At 44.2% G+C, this 13,701-nt stretch overlaps 1 protein-coding gene across 3 annotated transcripts in view; it reads left to right on the plus strand.

Annotated features, from left to right (window-relative positions):
• Positions 1-13,701, plus strand: part of Itsn1 (intersectin 1) — a 188,141-nt gene that overhangs the window by 89,357 nt on the left and 85,083 nt on the right. For all 3 annotated transcript variants that reach the window (XM_029470690.2, XM_085832140.1, XM_085832141.1), the window contains 4 exons: positions 1,538-1,687; positions 1,766-1,906; positions 8,483-8,570; positions 8,810-8,949. In XM_029470690.2, coding sequence (XP_029326550.1) covers positions 1,538-1,687; positions 1,766-1,906; positions 8,483-8,570; positions 8,810-8,949 — 519 coding nt within the window. The remainder of the gene's footprint in view (positions 1-1,537; positions 1,688-1,765; positions 1,907-8,482; positions 8,571-8,809; positions 8,950-13,701) is intronic.

Below are 13,701 nucleotides of genomic sequence, written 5' to 3' on the forward strand. Positions count from 1 at the left end.
GGCACCGCCCTTCTATGTGAACCAAATATCAAGACAAGGTTTTCCTTATTAAAAAATGTTTTGGTGGGGTTGGAGGGATGACTCAGTGGTTAAGAGCTCTGGCTGTTCTTCCAGAGGACCAGAGTTCAATTGCCAGCACCTCCATGGGCAGTTCACAACTGTCTAGGTAGCTCAGATTCTAGGGGATCTGCACCTTGAAACATACATGCAAGCAAGACACCTATACACATAAAATAAAAATTAATCTTAAAAAATAGTTTTGCCAGGACAGCCAGGGCTACAAAGAGAAACCCTGTCTCGAAAAACCAAAAAAAAAAAAAAAAAAAAAAAAAAAATAGTTTTGGTATTATCTCCTAGTTAATGCTTTAGAAACAGTTTGTAGTTGTTAGCAGCTTTTTGTTCAAGCAAATATATGCAGATACTAACAGGGTTTTATGTGCATTTATTTGGTGCTGGGGATTGAACACAGCAGGGCTGAGCATATGCGGACATCACTGGTCCCTGAAGATACAGAGATGGCCCAATGCTCTGTCTGTCCTCCAAGGTGTCACAGTATATCTGAGAGCTTGCTTCGTGAGAGGTAGACACACTAAGTGCCATGTACACTGCCTAGCAGTCAGTATAGACTAGGTTGATACTTTGAAACTACAGCCTTTATGTTTAAGAAGAAAATGCGTGATTAGGAAGATGAGAATCCTGGGCTTTTAAAACTGGAGATGTTGTCTTAGGGTTTTTATCACTGCAACAGGACCAAAAAAGCAAGTTGGGGCGGAAAAGTGTTTGCTCAGCTCTTATTCCCACATTGCTCTTTATCTCCAAAGGCAGTCAGGACAGGACATCAAACAGGGCAGGAACCTGGAGTCAGGAGCTGATGCAGAGGCCGTGAAAGTGTGCTGCTCTCTGGCTTGCTCTCCATGGCTTGCTCAGGCTGCTTTTTTATAGAACCCAGGACCACCAGCCCAGGGATCTCAGCGGGGCATTTCCTCAGCCGAGGCTCCTTCCTCTCTGATGACTCTAGCTTGGGTCAAGTTGACACAAAACCAGCCAGTACAGAATGTTTAGAGTGTGCCCAGTGCATAAACGCTCCAGATTCAAAACTCCACTCAAATAGTTAGATAGGGTGGTTAACCTGTGATGCCATGCAGGCACCTAGGGATGGTCTCCGTCCTCATCACGACAAGGGACCTTCAACTTACAGATAGCAACTTCTTCAACAGAAGAAAATCGTTTATTTGGTTTTGTCCTTGAGGATTTTAGTTTGATTTTATTAAATACAAAAATTTCCTTCTTCCTTGAGTCTGTAAAGGACATGTTTACTTGGCCCACTGTGATTTCTGGGAGGCGTGAGGAATGGGCTGGAGTGGAAAGGGCTCTGTCAGTTCTCACCTGTGTAAGGTAACTCAGAGTCAGTGTTGGGTGAGCCCTTCAATGGAAGATGTTTCACCTTTAGAAGAAAGGCCTTACTAGGCATTTTTTTTTTAAAGCAACATTGCACAGTGTCAGAATTAAGGAATTAGTAAGCTGTCTATAACCACAGGCAGCAAAACGGGAACTGGAACGGCAGCGACAACTTGAATGGGAACGGAACCGGAGACAGGAACTCCTGAATCAGAGGAACAAGGAGCAGGAGGGCACCGTGGTCCTGAAGGCGAGGAGGAAGACTCTGGAGTTTGAGTTAGAAGCTCTGGTGGGTGTGGCTCGCCCTGGGTCAGCCCACACTGGGGCGTTGACCTCACACTGACCCTGTCATTTTCCTTTATTGAAGAATGACAAAAAGCATCAGCTAGAAGGAAAACTTCAGGATATCAGGTGTCGACTGGCAACCCAGAGGCAAGAAATCGAGAGCACGAACAAGTCTAGAGAGCTAAGAATTGCTGAAATCACTCACTTACAGCAGCAGTTGCAGGTGAGTTCCCGGCTGAGCTTGAATCGCCCGCTTATTCAACAAAGGCTCACCATGTAGCCTTCATTAGGTGCTGGGGGCAGCAGGAAGCAACTAGGTTGTGTTTTTTAAACCCATAACTGTCTCCTAACACTGCTATGGGCAAGGTCCCTGTGGGCTGAGGCTGCAGGAGAACCACTGAGACTAGAGGCTGCCTTTTGGGAGCTGCTCTCGGCAGGCCAGTCACTCTCCACCTAAGCACAGAAGGGGTGGGCCAGAACGTTAGAATTTCAGGGGTTTTTTGTTGTTTTGTTTTTTACTTAGAATATTTATAATCATAATGAATGTCTTAGGGAAAGGAACCCAGTTTAAACATGAAATTATGTCTTACATGAATGACCTGAAAATAATTTTGTGATATTTTTAATGCATCTGCACTGTAATTGTTTTAGTTAGGATTTTACTGTTGTGAACAAGCACCACAACCAAGGCAAGCCTTATAAAGGACAGCATATAATTGGGCTGGCCATTATCATCAAGTTAATTATCATTATCATTAATTCAGTCCATTATCATCAAGGTGGAGCAGGGCAGCATCCAGGCAGGCATGGTGCAGGAGGGGCTGAGAGTTCTACATCTTCAGCTGAAGGAAGGAAGCCAGAAACATACTTCTCCTCCTCAGCTAGGAGTGGTCTCCAAGCCCACTCCCACAGTGACACACTTCCTCCAGCAAGGCCACACCTTCTAATTGTGCCACTTCCTGGGCCAAGCATATGCAAACCATCACAGTGATTATCTGGTCAGGTGCTGAATTCCCCACTTGAGGCTTCATGGCAATCTTCAAAGCATTTCAGATGATTGTGTTAGATGGCAGGGTTTCAGATCAGGAATCAACTTGGCACCAGTAGGATATGGAAAGTGCCATAGAGGCTGGGTGGTGACAGGAGGAGGGATCTTGGCAACATTTGAGCAGAGATCTGAAAGTAATCATGGGCTGAGCTCTGGGGATATCTGGGGAGCGAGCTCAAGACAAGGAAAGAGCAGTGACTGCCCAAGGGTGTCCCAGGCTATGGGAAGCAAGTTATAGCACCAAGAACCAAGACTACTGGCTGAAGCAGGTAGGAACCAGGTCTCAAGGGACATGATGTTCATCAGTGGGATGCTGGCCTTACTTTGATAATTGCAGTAAGTTCGTGGATCAAGTGTTTCCGTAGGTGTGTGAGAGTGCGGGCTAGCTGACTAGGTGGGTACAGGGGAGTGCTGGAGCATCTCTGCCTTCATCTTGCTGCCTTCCTGTTGGATGCTGGCACTGTCCAGGTGGTCTGTCCGTGTGAGACCCGTCCTCTCGGCAGGTTTATTCATGTTGAGTGAGTAAGTAGTTCCCTTTTCTCTCTAGGGTAGCATTCCACCATTTACCCAGTTTTGGAGTTAAAAACATTTTCCTACATTTTTACTTTTTATGTAGGGAACATGCGTGTAAAGGTGAACTCGAGGATGTTGTTTTCTCTCCTACCATGTGAGTTCAGGTCATCAACTAGGTGAGGCTTCACCAGCTAAGCCGTTGTGCTGGCTCCAGTTTGGGAGAATTTGTGTGCAGGTCTCGTGTGGAAATGTTTTGTTGCCCTCAGGCAAACTTTTCACTGTGAATTGCTATTCATAAGTTTGGTGAGCAACCGTCGGTGGTGTTGGCACATTTACTCTCTAGGTGAGCGGTGTTACCAGCATCTGATCCTTTGAGCTTTACCCCTTCGGGTGGGGACGTAGCACTGTGGCTTTGGTTTTCCATTTCCCGTGTGTTTTGTTGAAGGGTTTGAGCAGACCTTTGGTCCATTTTGATTGGGTTGAAGAATGTTGAGTTCCTTACACGTTTTCCTATCAGCAAGCCAGATGACTTGTTTCGCTGATGTATGACGTTTTCAGCCCCAGATTTCACTTACGCTCTTCGCTTGTGCTGTTTTGTTTGGTTGGTGTTTGAGATAGGATCTTGCCAGGATCTTGCCCTGTATCCCTGGCTGGTCTGAAACTCTGTAGGCCAGGCCTGCTTTGTGCCTGGGGCCTCTGCTCTCCAAGTGCTGGTTCACAAGCGTGAGCCTACAGGCCCACTTGCCTAATCATTCTGTGATGTTTTTCTAAGGGCAGATGTTTTTGTTTGATAAGGTCCAGCCTGCTAATTCTCCTTTGGTTCTAAGAAATTACGAGATAAGTGCATCCTCTGCACTGTCTTTGAGCTGTCACTTGTGGTTGGGTCCGAATCCACTTGGAGTTGATAGTCCATGCAGGTGAAGATGAGTTAAGGCCGATCTTCTTCCCATATAGACAGACCCTTGGCACCATTGTCTGAAAACTCCCCTTGAAGTTCCTCGGTAGCCGCTGAAAGTTAACTGAAGGTTATCTTACGTAATCCTTTACATTTCCAAATGTAGGAATAGCTTCTTGGGATTTGTTTTTAAATTAAGCACACACACATAAACACACACACACACTTATGTTGAAATTGCATTGCATTGATAGCTTAGTCTGACAAGACGAGTCATTTTAACACTGTCAGATTACATGACCTCGTCTTGGGTTATTTCACATTGCAGCAGGGCCTTTGAGTACCCATGTAATCTGTAAGGTCTTCCTTCTCTAGCCTGGGTATCTTCCTTTTTTGTGTGTGCTTTCCTTTCTTCTTTTGTTTTCAATCTTACTACATTGAACAGGATCTCTAGTATATATATTGTTATATAAATACAATATGTATATTTCATATATGTGTATATATATATATATTCTTTCTGTATATATGTTATATAAAAAGTAAGGGCTCTTCTTGGGCTTTAGTCATGGATAGGTGGCTAGTTGGGCCCTTGTTTTGTTTGACATCTATTAAGGTGACAGACGTTTCTTCCCTCTATTTTGTCAATAGGGTAATTCATAGTGATTGAATTTTGAACATTTGAATAGGGGTCCATTTCTGACTAAGCACACTTAGTCACAGTGTATAATTTATAAACATTTTCTTAGGTTCTATTTGCTATTGTTTTATCAGGGGTTTCTCATGCACATTCATGGAGATATTGATTGGCCATTTTCTTGTGAATGTCCTCATATGGTTTTGGTATCAGGTTAATACGGGCCTCAGAACATAATTGGTACTGAATTTTCTTCTTCCTGCATTCTAGAAATGTTGATGTTGAAACGTTTTGGTGACAATTAGTAGTGAAGGCTCTGGGGTTTCTTTGTTGCAGGACTTGTTAATTGAAAACCTATTCAAGCTGGGCAATGGCACAGGCCTTTAATTTCAGCACTAGAGAGGCAGAGGCAGGTTTGAGGCCAGCCTGGTCTACAGAGCAAGGTCCTGGACAAGCAGGGCTACACAGAGAAACCCTGCTTGGAAACCAAGAAAAGGGAAAAAACTTCATTTCTTCTTGAGCCTTCTCAATAATGTATATTTTAATTAGCTTGTTCAATCATCTAAATGATCAATACATATTCATAGAGTTGTCAGTCTGTAACATCTGTAGTGTTGTCTGTCTTCTTTCTTTGTGGCTACCATTGCCTCACACTCTCTTCCACTGGCTCAGCTCCTCCTCCTGCTTCCCTCCCCAGCCTCCCTGCTCTCCCTCCCCAGCCTCCCTGCTCTCCTTCCTGCTTCCCTGCTTGTGCCTTCCTCCATCCATCCACCAATCAGGAAGTTTATTGGTCTTATTGTTTTCTTGCCTCCCTCCCTCCCTCCCTCCCTTCTTTTGGTTTGGTTTGGTTTGGTTTGGTTCTAGACAGTTCCACTCTGGACCTTTGGCTGTTCCGGGTCCTGGCTCTATAGCTCAGGCTGGCCTCAAATCTGCCTGCCCCGCCTCCAGAGTGCTGGGACTAAAGGTGTGTGCCACCATCTCTGGCTTTATTGATATTTTTCAAACAAGCTCTTGTCTATATTGATTTTTCTCTGTGATGTGTTTTTGTTATATTCCATCAGCTTAAGTGCTTTTCTTTATTGTTTTTGTTTCCATTTACTTATTTAGAGTTTAATTTTATTTTTCACGATTTATTAGCAGAAGGCTTAGATAATTTAATTTAGGCCTTAATTTGTTTCTGATTCAAATATTTTGAGTTATAAATATCATTGCCACAGCCATAGCTACATTCCACTAGATTTTAGACATTATGTTTTCATTTATTGACTTTTGTCATTTCTTTGATTTCTAAGAAGACTTATATTGTTTAGCTTTTAAGTACTTATTTGTTTCTTGTTTACTTATGTTATCTGAAAAAATATTTTGTGTGAATTTAGTCCTTATAAATGTATTGAGACTTTGGATCAAGTATAAGCTTAGTGAATATTCCCATATACACCTGAAAAACATATGCACTCTTTTTCACCTTAGCGTGTCCAGTTAGCCAGTTAGAGCAAGCTGATTCAGGGTGGAGTTCCAGCTTCCTTACAGATCTGTGCCTTCTGCATTGGTGGCTGTGCCACACTGGGGCCACACACAGGCCTTCCTTCTGCTTGCACTTGAGGCAAACGCACTCCTGAGTTAGACTCCTCCCCCTGTGACCACTGTGATCACCCAGAGAGGCGCATCCTCCCTCAGAAGAGGGTCCCTTCCATTCTGTTGTGGTTTCCTGTACTTGAAAGTAGCATCAGTTTGAGATTGAGGCTGTGATCACGGAAAGTAACGAGGATGAGCAGTTCATGGCCAGAAGTTGTTTTCAAATGTTAAAAACTATGTTTACTTTTTTTGAAGTATGTTCTTCTGTATTGTAGCTCATTTTATTTTATTTATTTATTTGTTTGTTTGTTTGTTTGTGAGTCTCACTCTAGCTCTGGTTGGCCTTGAACTCAAGGAGATCCACTTGCCTCTGCCTAGTGGTGGGCCCTAGTAGCTTTTAGAATTAACTATTACTCAGAAATCTGGGCAAATACTACCCAAAGATATTTAGAGTAAAGATCGTGTGCTCAGTATGCCATTATTGTGACTGAGTGTTTTCTGACTGAACACATTTAGTACCAAACACAAGAGTGTTCATCATTGGTAGATGCAGATCCTGGATTACTGGTGAGGTGACCGCAGCTATGCTCTGAGGAAGAGAAGCACACAGGCAGTGAGGCTGGCTGCTGTTGTGCCTCCTGTGCATTGGCGCTCTGCCTTTGTAGTCAGTCCTGGCACGCTTGGTGTTGACGTGACCTATTGGAGAAACTTGGAGCTAAAGTTTTTTTAAAGATTTACTTTACTTCTGTGTGTCTGTGTCTCTGGGTATGTGTCTAAGTGTCTCTGTATCTCTGTGTGTCTAGATTTGTGTCTGTGTGTTTGTAAGTCTCTGTGTCTGTGTCTGTGTGTGTGTCTGTGTGGTTGTAAGTCTCTGTGTCTGTGTGTGTCTGTGTGTTTGTAAGTCTCTGTGTGTGTGTGTGTCTGTGTGGTTGTAAGTCTCTGGTTCTGTGTGTCTGTAAGTCCCTGTGTCTGTGTGTGTCTGTGTGTTTGTTTGTCTCTGTATCTGTGTCCGGATGTGTGTCTGTGTGTCTGTAAGTCCCTGTGTCTGTGTGTGGATCTGTGCCTGTGAATGCATGGCTATGGAGGAGTGCTGAATCCTTTGCTGGTCCTTTGTGAAAACAGCCCTGCTCTTACCCTCTGAGCCATGCCCAGCCTGGGCTATGCTTTGTAAGGAGCCATTTCCGTGGGGGACATCTCAGTGGGTGGAAAATGGTGCAGGTTCCTCCTGATGGGGTTGAACCCACTGGGTGGGCTTTGCTTTCCAGGACAAAGGTCTGCTGTGTGTTGGGTTTGTGAAAGTCTGCTGTGGGTCATTCAGAGGCCGAAGAGGTCCCTGAATCCCTCTATTGAGTTAACCTCCTACCGTGCAGGCCTAGCACAGTTCATTCTGCAAATGCCAGTGTGTGTCTACAAGTGGGTGCCAGAGAGACTGGATCTGGGCCTCTACAGGAAATTCTTAAGTAAGGCATTTTATTTTCTCACAAGAGTCATTTTTCCCCACTAAGGTAAAAATAAATGTCAAGTAAGCCAGCAAGGCTGCCAGTTTACTAAAGTGACTACCAGATCATTACAGCTGAAAGTCAACAAATACTGTGCTTGGCACAGTACCACTGAAATTCCAAATAGTCTCCCTTATGTAGTTTGGTTTCAACTTTTTTCTGTGCTAAATTAAAAAAGAGGTGGGGGGGACAGAAAAAGAGGGTAGTTCAGGACTCTTAAGTTTAAAATTCCTTTGTGACGGCAAAACTTGAGTAGCATTTAGGATTCTAGTTTTGACAAATGTCCTTCTGAATTGTGTGTCTAACGGCAGGCATAAGCAGCCTCAGTTGAAGCTAGTGAGTGCCACATGCAGAACAGAGCCAGCCGAGGCTGACCCCCACCCGACCCCACCGTGCTAACCTGCAGCCAGCTGTGGCCTTTGTGCTGCATCTCTGCAGTTAAGAGAGTGGGAGTTTCTTTCATTTCTTAAAGCTTATAAATGCGAGGTATGTCACACCCACCCACGTAAGCAGAACCAAAGGCGTGGCAGGGCAATGTGCAAAAGATGCGGGTGAGGTGGGAAGTGGCAGGGGAAGGACCCTGGGATCTCAGGGTCACTCACTCACCTGCTGTTTCCTTTGTTCTCCCCTAGGAATCTCAGCAAATGCTTGGAAGACTTCTTCCAGAGAAACAGCTACTCAGTGACCAGTTGAAACAAGTCCAGCAGGACAGTGTGCAGAGTAGGTGTCTTACTGATCTGCACGTTTGTTTGTTCTGTTGATACACATCGGAGTGCTGGGAGAGGTGACTTTTGTTCAGGCATGCTGCCCTCAGGCATTTGTTTACCCCTGAGTAGTGCCCCCTCCCTCCCTCCCTCCCTCCCCTGCATCAGCAAGAATTCCCTTCAGTAACATGAAAGTTGAACATGTTCCTCACTGTTAGCTAAAGTTCTCCTAACCTGTGTGCTCTTCTGAAATAGGAGACTCGCTTCTTACCCTCAAAAGAGCCTTGGAAGCGAAGGAGCTGGCCCGGCAGCAGCTCCGGGAGCAGCTGGACGAGGTGGAGAGAGAGACCAGGTCAAAGCTGCAGGAGATTGATGTTTTCAACAACCAGCTGAAGGTGACTCCTGGGCGCTGCGCGGCCTCCCCTTTGCTTGGCTTGTGAGCAGTGGTTCAGGGCCTCTGTGTGAAGGCTGTCGTGGTGCCCCCTGCCCCTCCAGTTGTGCTTGCTTTCTCTGAGGTCTGTAAGTTAGCCTGTGTTAGGGCCCTGCCCCTGCCCCTGCTCACAGGATGGTTTTATACCTTTCTTTTTTTGCCTATTTATAAACATGTCACATCCAAAGCCAGGCCTAACGTGTTCTCTTCTCTGTGTTCACTGAGGATTAACCAGGTGCTTTTAAAGCTGAAATTTCCCTGCCACTCCTTAGTGATCGCCTGGAGTGTAACCTGTCTTATCTCCCTCACTTTAAATGCCTTTCAGCTGTATTAGTTCATTGGGGTCATGGCTCTGTCTGTGGCACAGCTGTTGATGGCTTTGTCACACTGCCATAGTGGCACACACCTTAAATCCCAGCACTTGGTAGGCTGAAGCAAGTGGACCTCTGAGTGCAGGGACAGCTGAGGCTACATAATGAGATCCTTTTTTAGAAATAAATGAATGAATGACTGAATGATACATACATACATAGGTAGTTAGATGAGACAGTGGATATTACATTACATTCCAAAAATATTCACTTTAGTTTTCTAACCTTAAAATTCCTTATAATTTACTCTGTATGGCCCATTTAGCCCCTAATACTCAGAAATAAAACCCCTTTACTACTAAAAGAAAATTTTAAACTAGAAAGTATAGTTGAGGGGTTTTTGTTGTTGCCCTTTGGATTAAGAGTCCATGCCAAATTGTCTAGACATCCCAGTTAAAGTATTTGTGCAGTTCTTTCAGCATTGAGGAATGAACTTGCTCAATTGTACAATTCCAGGAAAGTCCTCACCCTTAGGGGAGTGCTATGTAGCCGACGTGTGTTTCTCTTCACATTGCTTTCCTGTTGGTGTATGTGTGTGTGTGTGCGCGTGTGTGTGTGTGTGTGTGTGTGCGCGCGTGTGTGTGTGTGTGCGTGTGTGTTATGTCAGTATTGGAGGTGCCTCTTTGAGTTCTCTGTCCCCAGTACAATAAAAGCTGTTCAGGTTTGCTCTGATTGTAACTTACCGCTGTATTGCGCAGAAAGGATTTAACATGGGAACAGTCTCACAGAGTGTCCAGGTAGTGCCTGGATATAAACCGTTGAGGACCATCAGCTTCGGAACACAGGAGGAGCACAGCACTTTCCTTAATGATTGCTTTTCTACTAGTCTGGCCTAAGACTCTGTTCAGATGCTAGGGAAAGATGCTCAGGCAAAGGCTTGTGACTGACACTCAGATCTGTGGGCTAGAGATGTTAGTGCTCATAGCTGTTGCCATTGCTACAGAGAGCACCATCAGATGGGCTGAGTCACTCTCTTGTGACTCTGTGTGTGTGTGTGTGACTGACGCTGCTGCGTGTGGTGTCAGAAGCTCTTAGCTTCCCCCACACAAACTGGCCCTTTCCCAAATAGGCTTATTTTGAAATTATAACATTTCTTTTTGCCTTTTACATTCTTATTTTGGCTTCTTATTACCAGTAAAGTTCATATGGCAAATGCAAATCATAGCTGTGTTGTTGATCCTTTAACGTCCATTCACGGGGGTCCAATGAAGGCGCTGTGTTGACTGAGGTTTGTTGTTTCTGGAATTCCTCTGAAATCTGTGGAAACCAAAACAGAAATGAGATCTCCTGCTGTTTCTCTTTATGTCCACCATGCTGGAAAATACAAAGCGGTTTTCCCCTGACTTTAGAGCATGTGTTCAATAGCAAGCATGATTTCTGTAGGAACTACACCAGAAGGAGCCTCGGCCTGACCCTTGGCGTTTCTGAGTCAGTCCCTCTGCAGCAGACAGCAGTACTTCCGGGGCATCTGCACAAATGCTGTAAGATGCACTCCTCCTGTTCCCAGAGAGGTGCAGGGCCGGCGTGGTCGCCCGCAGGTACACACCTGCTCTTTTCTCAAAGGCCCCGGCAGTAAGTCAGGGCTCAGCAGATTTATTTCATGTTCGTGGAGGTTGTGCACTCCCAGGCAAGAAGACAGAGCCGTTGACTGCCGGCTGCTAATACCGCTTTAAGGTGAGTTGCCTGGGACACCAAGCCCACGTGAAGCAGCTGACTGTGGGTGCGCATGGATCCGGTGAGGATTGCTGCCCGGGCTGTCACTCGCTGGCCTCACCGCACTACACATGGCTTGCTTTTGTAGGTATAAATGCATTTTGTTTTGACTGAGACAATAAAGACTGAGGATTTTTTGTATTTCTATACACACATAATCACAGAATCTACTTTTATTCTTTCTCCTAGATTCATTATTCTCTAAAGGTCTTCCCCATGTTCTTTACCTTAGGAAGAATTAGCTTTTTATCTTATCTGTCTGATGAGCTATGGAAAGTCTTGAGTTTTCATCTAAAATGAGGACAGAATCTTGCTGTAGGCAGACCGCAGGCCTTTGTTTCATATTGGAACCAGAATATTAAAACTCATAGCACCAGCTAGCTCAATGATAGACCGTTTGCCTACCATGAATGAGGCCATGGGTTTAATCCCACTGCAAAATAAATAATAAGTTACCCTACTTAGAATCACAGCACTGCTGGCAACTTTGGGTTTAACACATGACCTCAGATCCACATCCTTCACCCTTCATTCTGCGCTCTTAGAAACGTGAGACTCTTGCTCCATTTCACAGTGGCTATTTTCCATGCATTTAAACAGATAGCTTATCAGATGGAGACAACTATAGCCAGTGGTAGTCTGAGCAATGTTCACCCGGTTCCCACACGGTCTCTACATAGGACTCAAGATGCGCCTCATTGCCCCCAAGACAAGAATCTCACTGTAACAGTTACACTTTGCCATCATCTTATAAAGGAAAGTTGGGGAGGCAGACATACAACACCCTGGCCTACAGGCTCCTTCCTGTGCTGGAGATTCCTGACTTGACATGCCTAAAATTCGAGACTCGAAAAATTTGATGGGAACTTTAAGAATTAACCTCTGGATGGGGTCAAGCAAACCATCTAACCAGTATGCTAGCCAAGAGCAGATTTTGATAGTGAGTATTGCTACCAAATTACTATTATTTCTCTCTCTCCCCCCTCGTTTATTTGTATATTCGTTTATTTATTTTTAGAGACAGGGTCTCTTTGTGTAGCCTTGATCGTCCTCGAACTCACTATGCCCTGCCTCTGCCTCTGGAGTGCTGGAATTTAAGGCATTCACCCCACCAGTATGCCCAGCTAAATTACTATTTAGCATCTTCGTTCAGTGACCAAATTTGTTTACCATAAATTTGTTTATAAAATGTGTCTTACATACAACCAACACATCTCAAACTCATGCTCTTGAAATATCAGTTTAAACTTTTAAATCTATAGCTTTCTTGTTACACCTCATTTTACAGAAAGTCAGGTTTCAGCTTTTTTAGACAAGCTGAGTTGTCTAAAGGGCACATGGGGCATGCTGTAGTCCCTGGGGCTCTGTAGTTTACAGGGCTGAGAGATGCAAACGTTGTGCAGTGTCAGAGGACACCGTGAAAAAGCCTTCCTGGGACCTCTCTTGTCCTTGGCAGTGGTGGCTCCATAAGGGACAGATGTCTGTCTGCTTCAAGTTTGCTACCTCACTTTGCTCAACATGAAATTTTATTCTTATTTCCACATAGAATAATAAAAATCCTTTAACTGATTCCTTGTGGTTCTGGGAACTTCATCTAGAATCCTTGAGTATGGACCTACTACTACCCAGATGTAAAACAGACAGCATGTGTTACATAGCAGATTTCATGTCACACAGGAGACTGATTTGGTTGGTTTGGGGTTTGTTTGTTTGTTTTTTGTTTGTTTGTTTTGGTATAAAATGTGGGTGTTTTCTATGTAAGGTTGGAAAAACATTTAATAAAAGGTTATGAGAGAAAAGGGCAAAGACAGTCTCCTGAAAGTTTTTTTTTTTTTCCTCCTCTGTATCATTTACCCAATAACTTTCTGCTTTAGAGGCGGCATGCTGTAGTAGATGACAGGCTGTAGTAGGTGACAGGCTGTAGTAGGTGGCACACTGGAGTAGGAGGCACCCTGTAGTAGGTGGCATGCTCCTCTATGATGGCATATTTCCTTGTGTGTGAAGCTGAGACAGTTGGGGAGTTGCAGTTTTTAGGAGAAACTAGAGTCCATGTTCTTTCTATGGAAACAGCAGAGCACTCTAAGCTTGCTGTGCAGAAAGGATAGGGTCAGACTGCCCAGAGGCTGGCTGTGTAGTGCTACTTGGTGGGTATTGACTTCGGTTTTGAAAGAATGTTTTGAACATGTTTTGCAAACATTAATCTGAGCCTTCTTAGAATTTAGAAAGCAAATTGAACATCTTTATGCTCTTCCTACGTTTAGTATATCACATGAGTAAACTTTATAATTGCAGTTAAATATAGAATGTCCATTTTCTTTGACTTTTTACTTTTTTTTTATATATCTTGAAATAATTCTTTCTAGATTACCGGGAGATATGTTTTTGTGTTTTCTGGGCTCATTAACTTGTTTACTCTTTTGTTTGTTTTATCACTTAATTGGGAAATATTATTGTATCATAAAACTCAAGAGGGCCAGCAAGTTGGCTCAGTGATAAAAGAGTTCAGTCCTTGGAACCCAAATGACAGAAACAGAAAACCAGCTTCCAAAAGTTGTATACACACACACACACACACACACACACACACACACACAGAGGCCCGCACATGTGCACATACTCCCCCCTCCCCCAGT

This window comes from Mus caroli, unplaced genomic scaffold, assembly GCF_978045245.1.
Source record: "Mus caroli unplaced genomic scaffold, Mus_caroli_1 scaffold_17, whole genome shotgun sequence".
Classification (NCBI taxonomy): domain Eukaryota; kingdom Metazoa; phylum Chordata; class Mammalia; order Rodentia; family Muridae; genus Mus; species Mus caroli.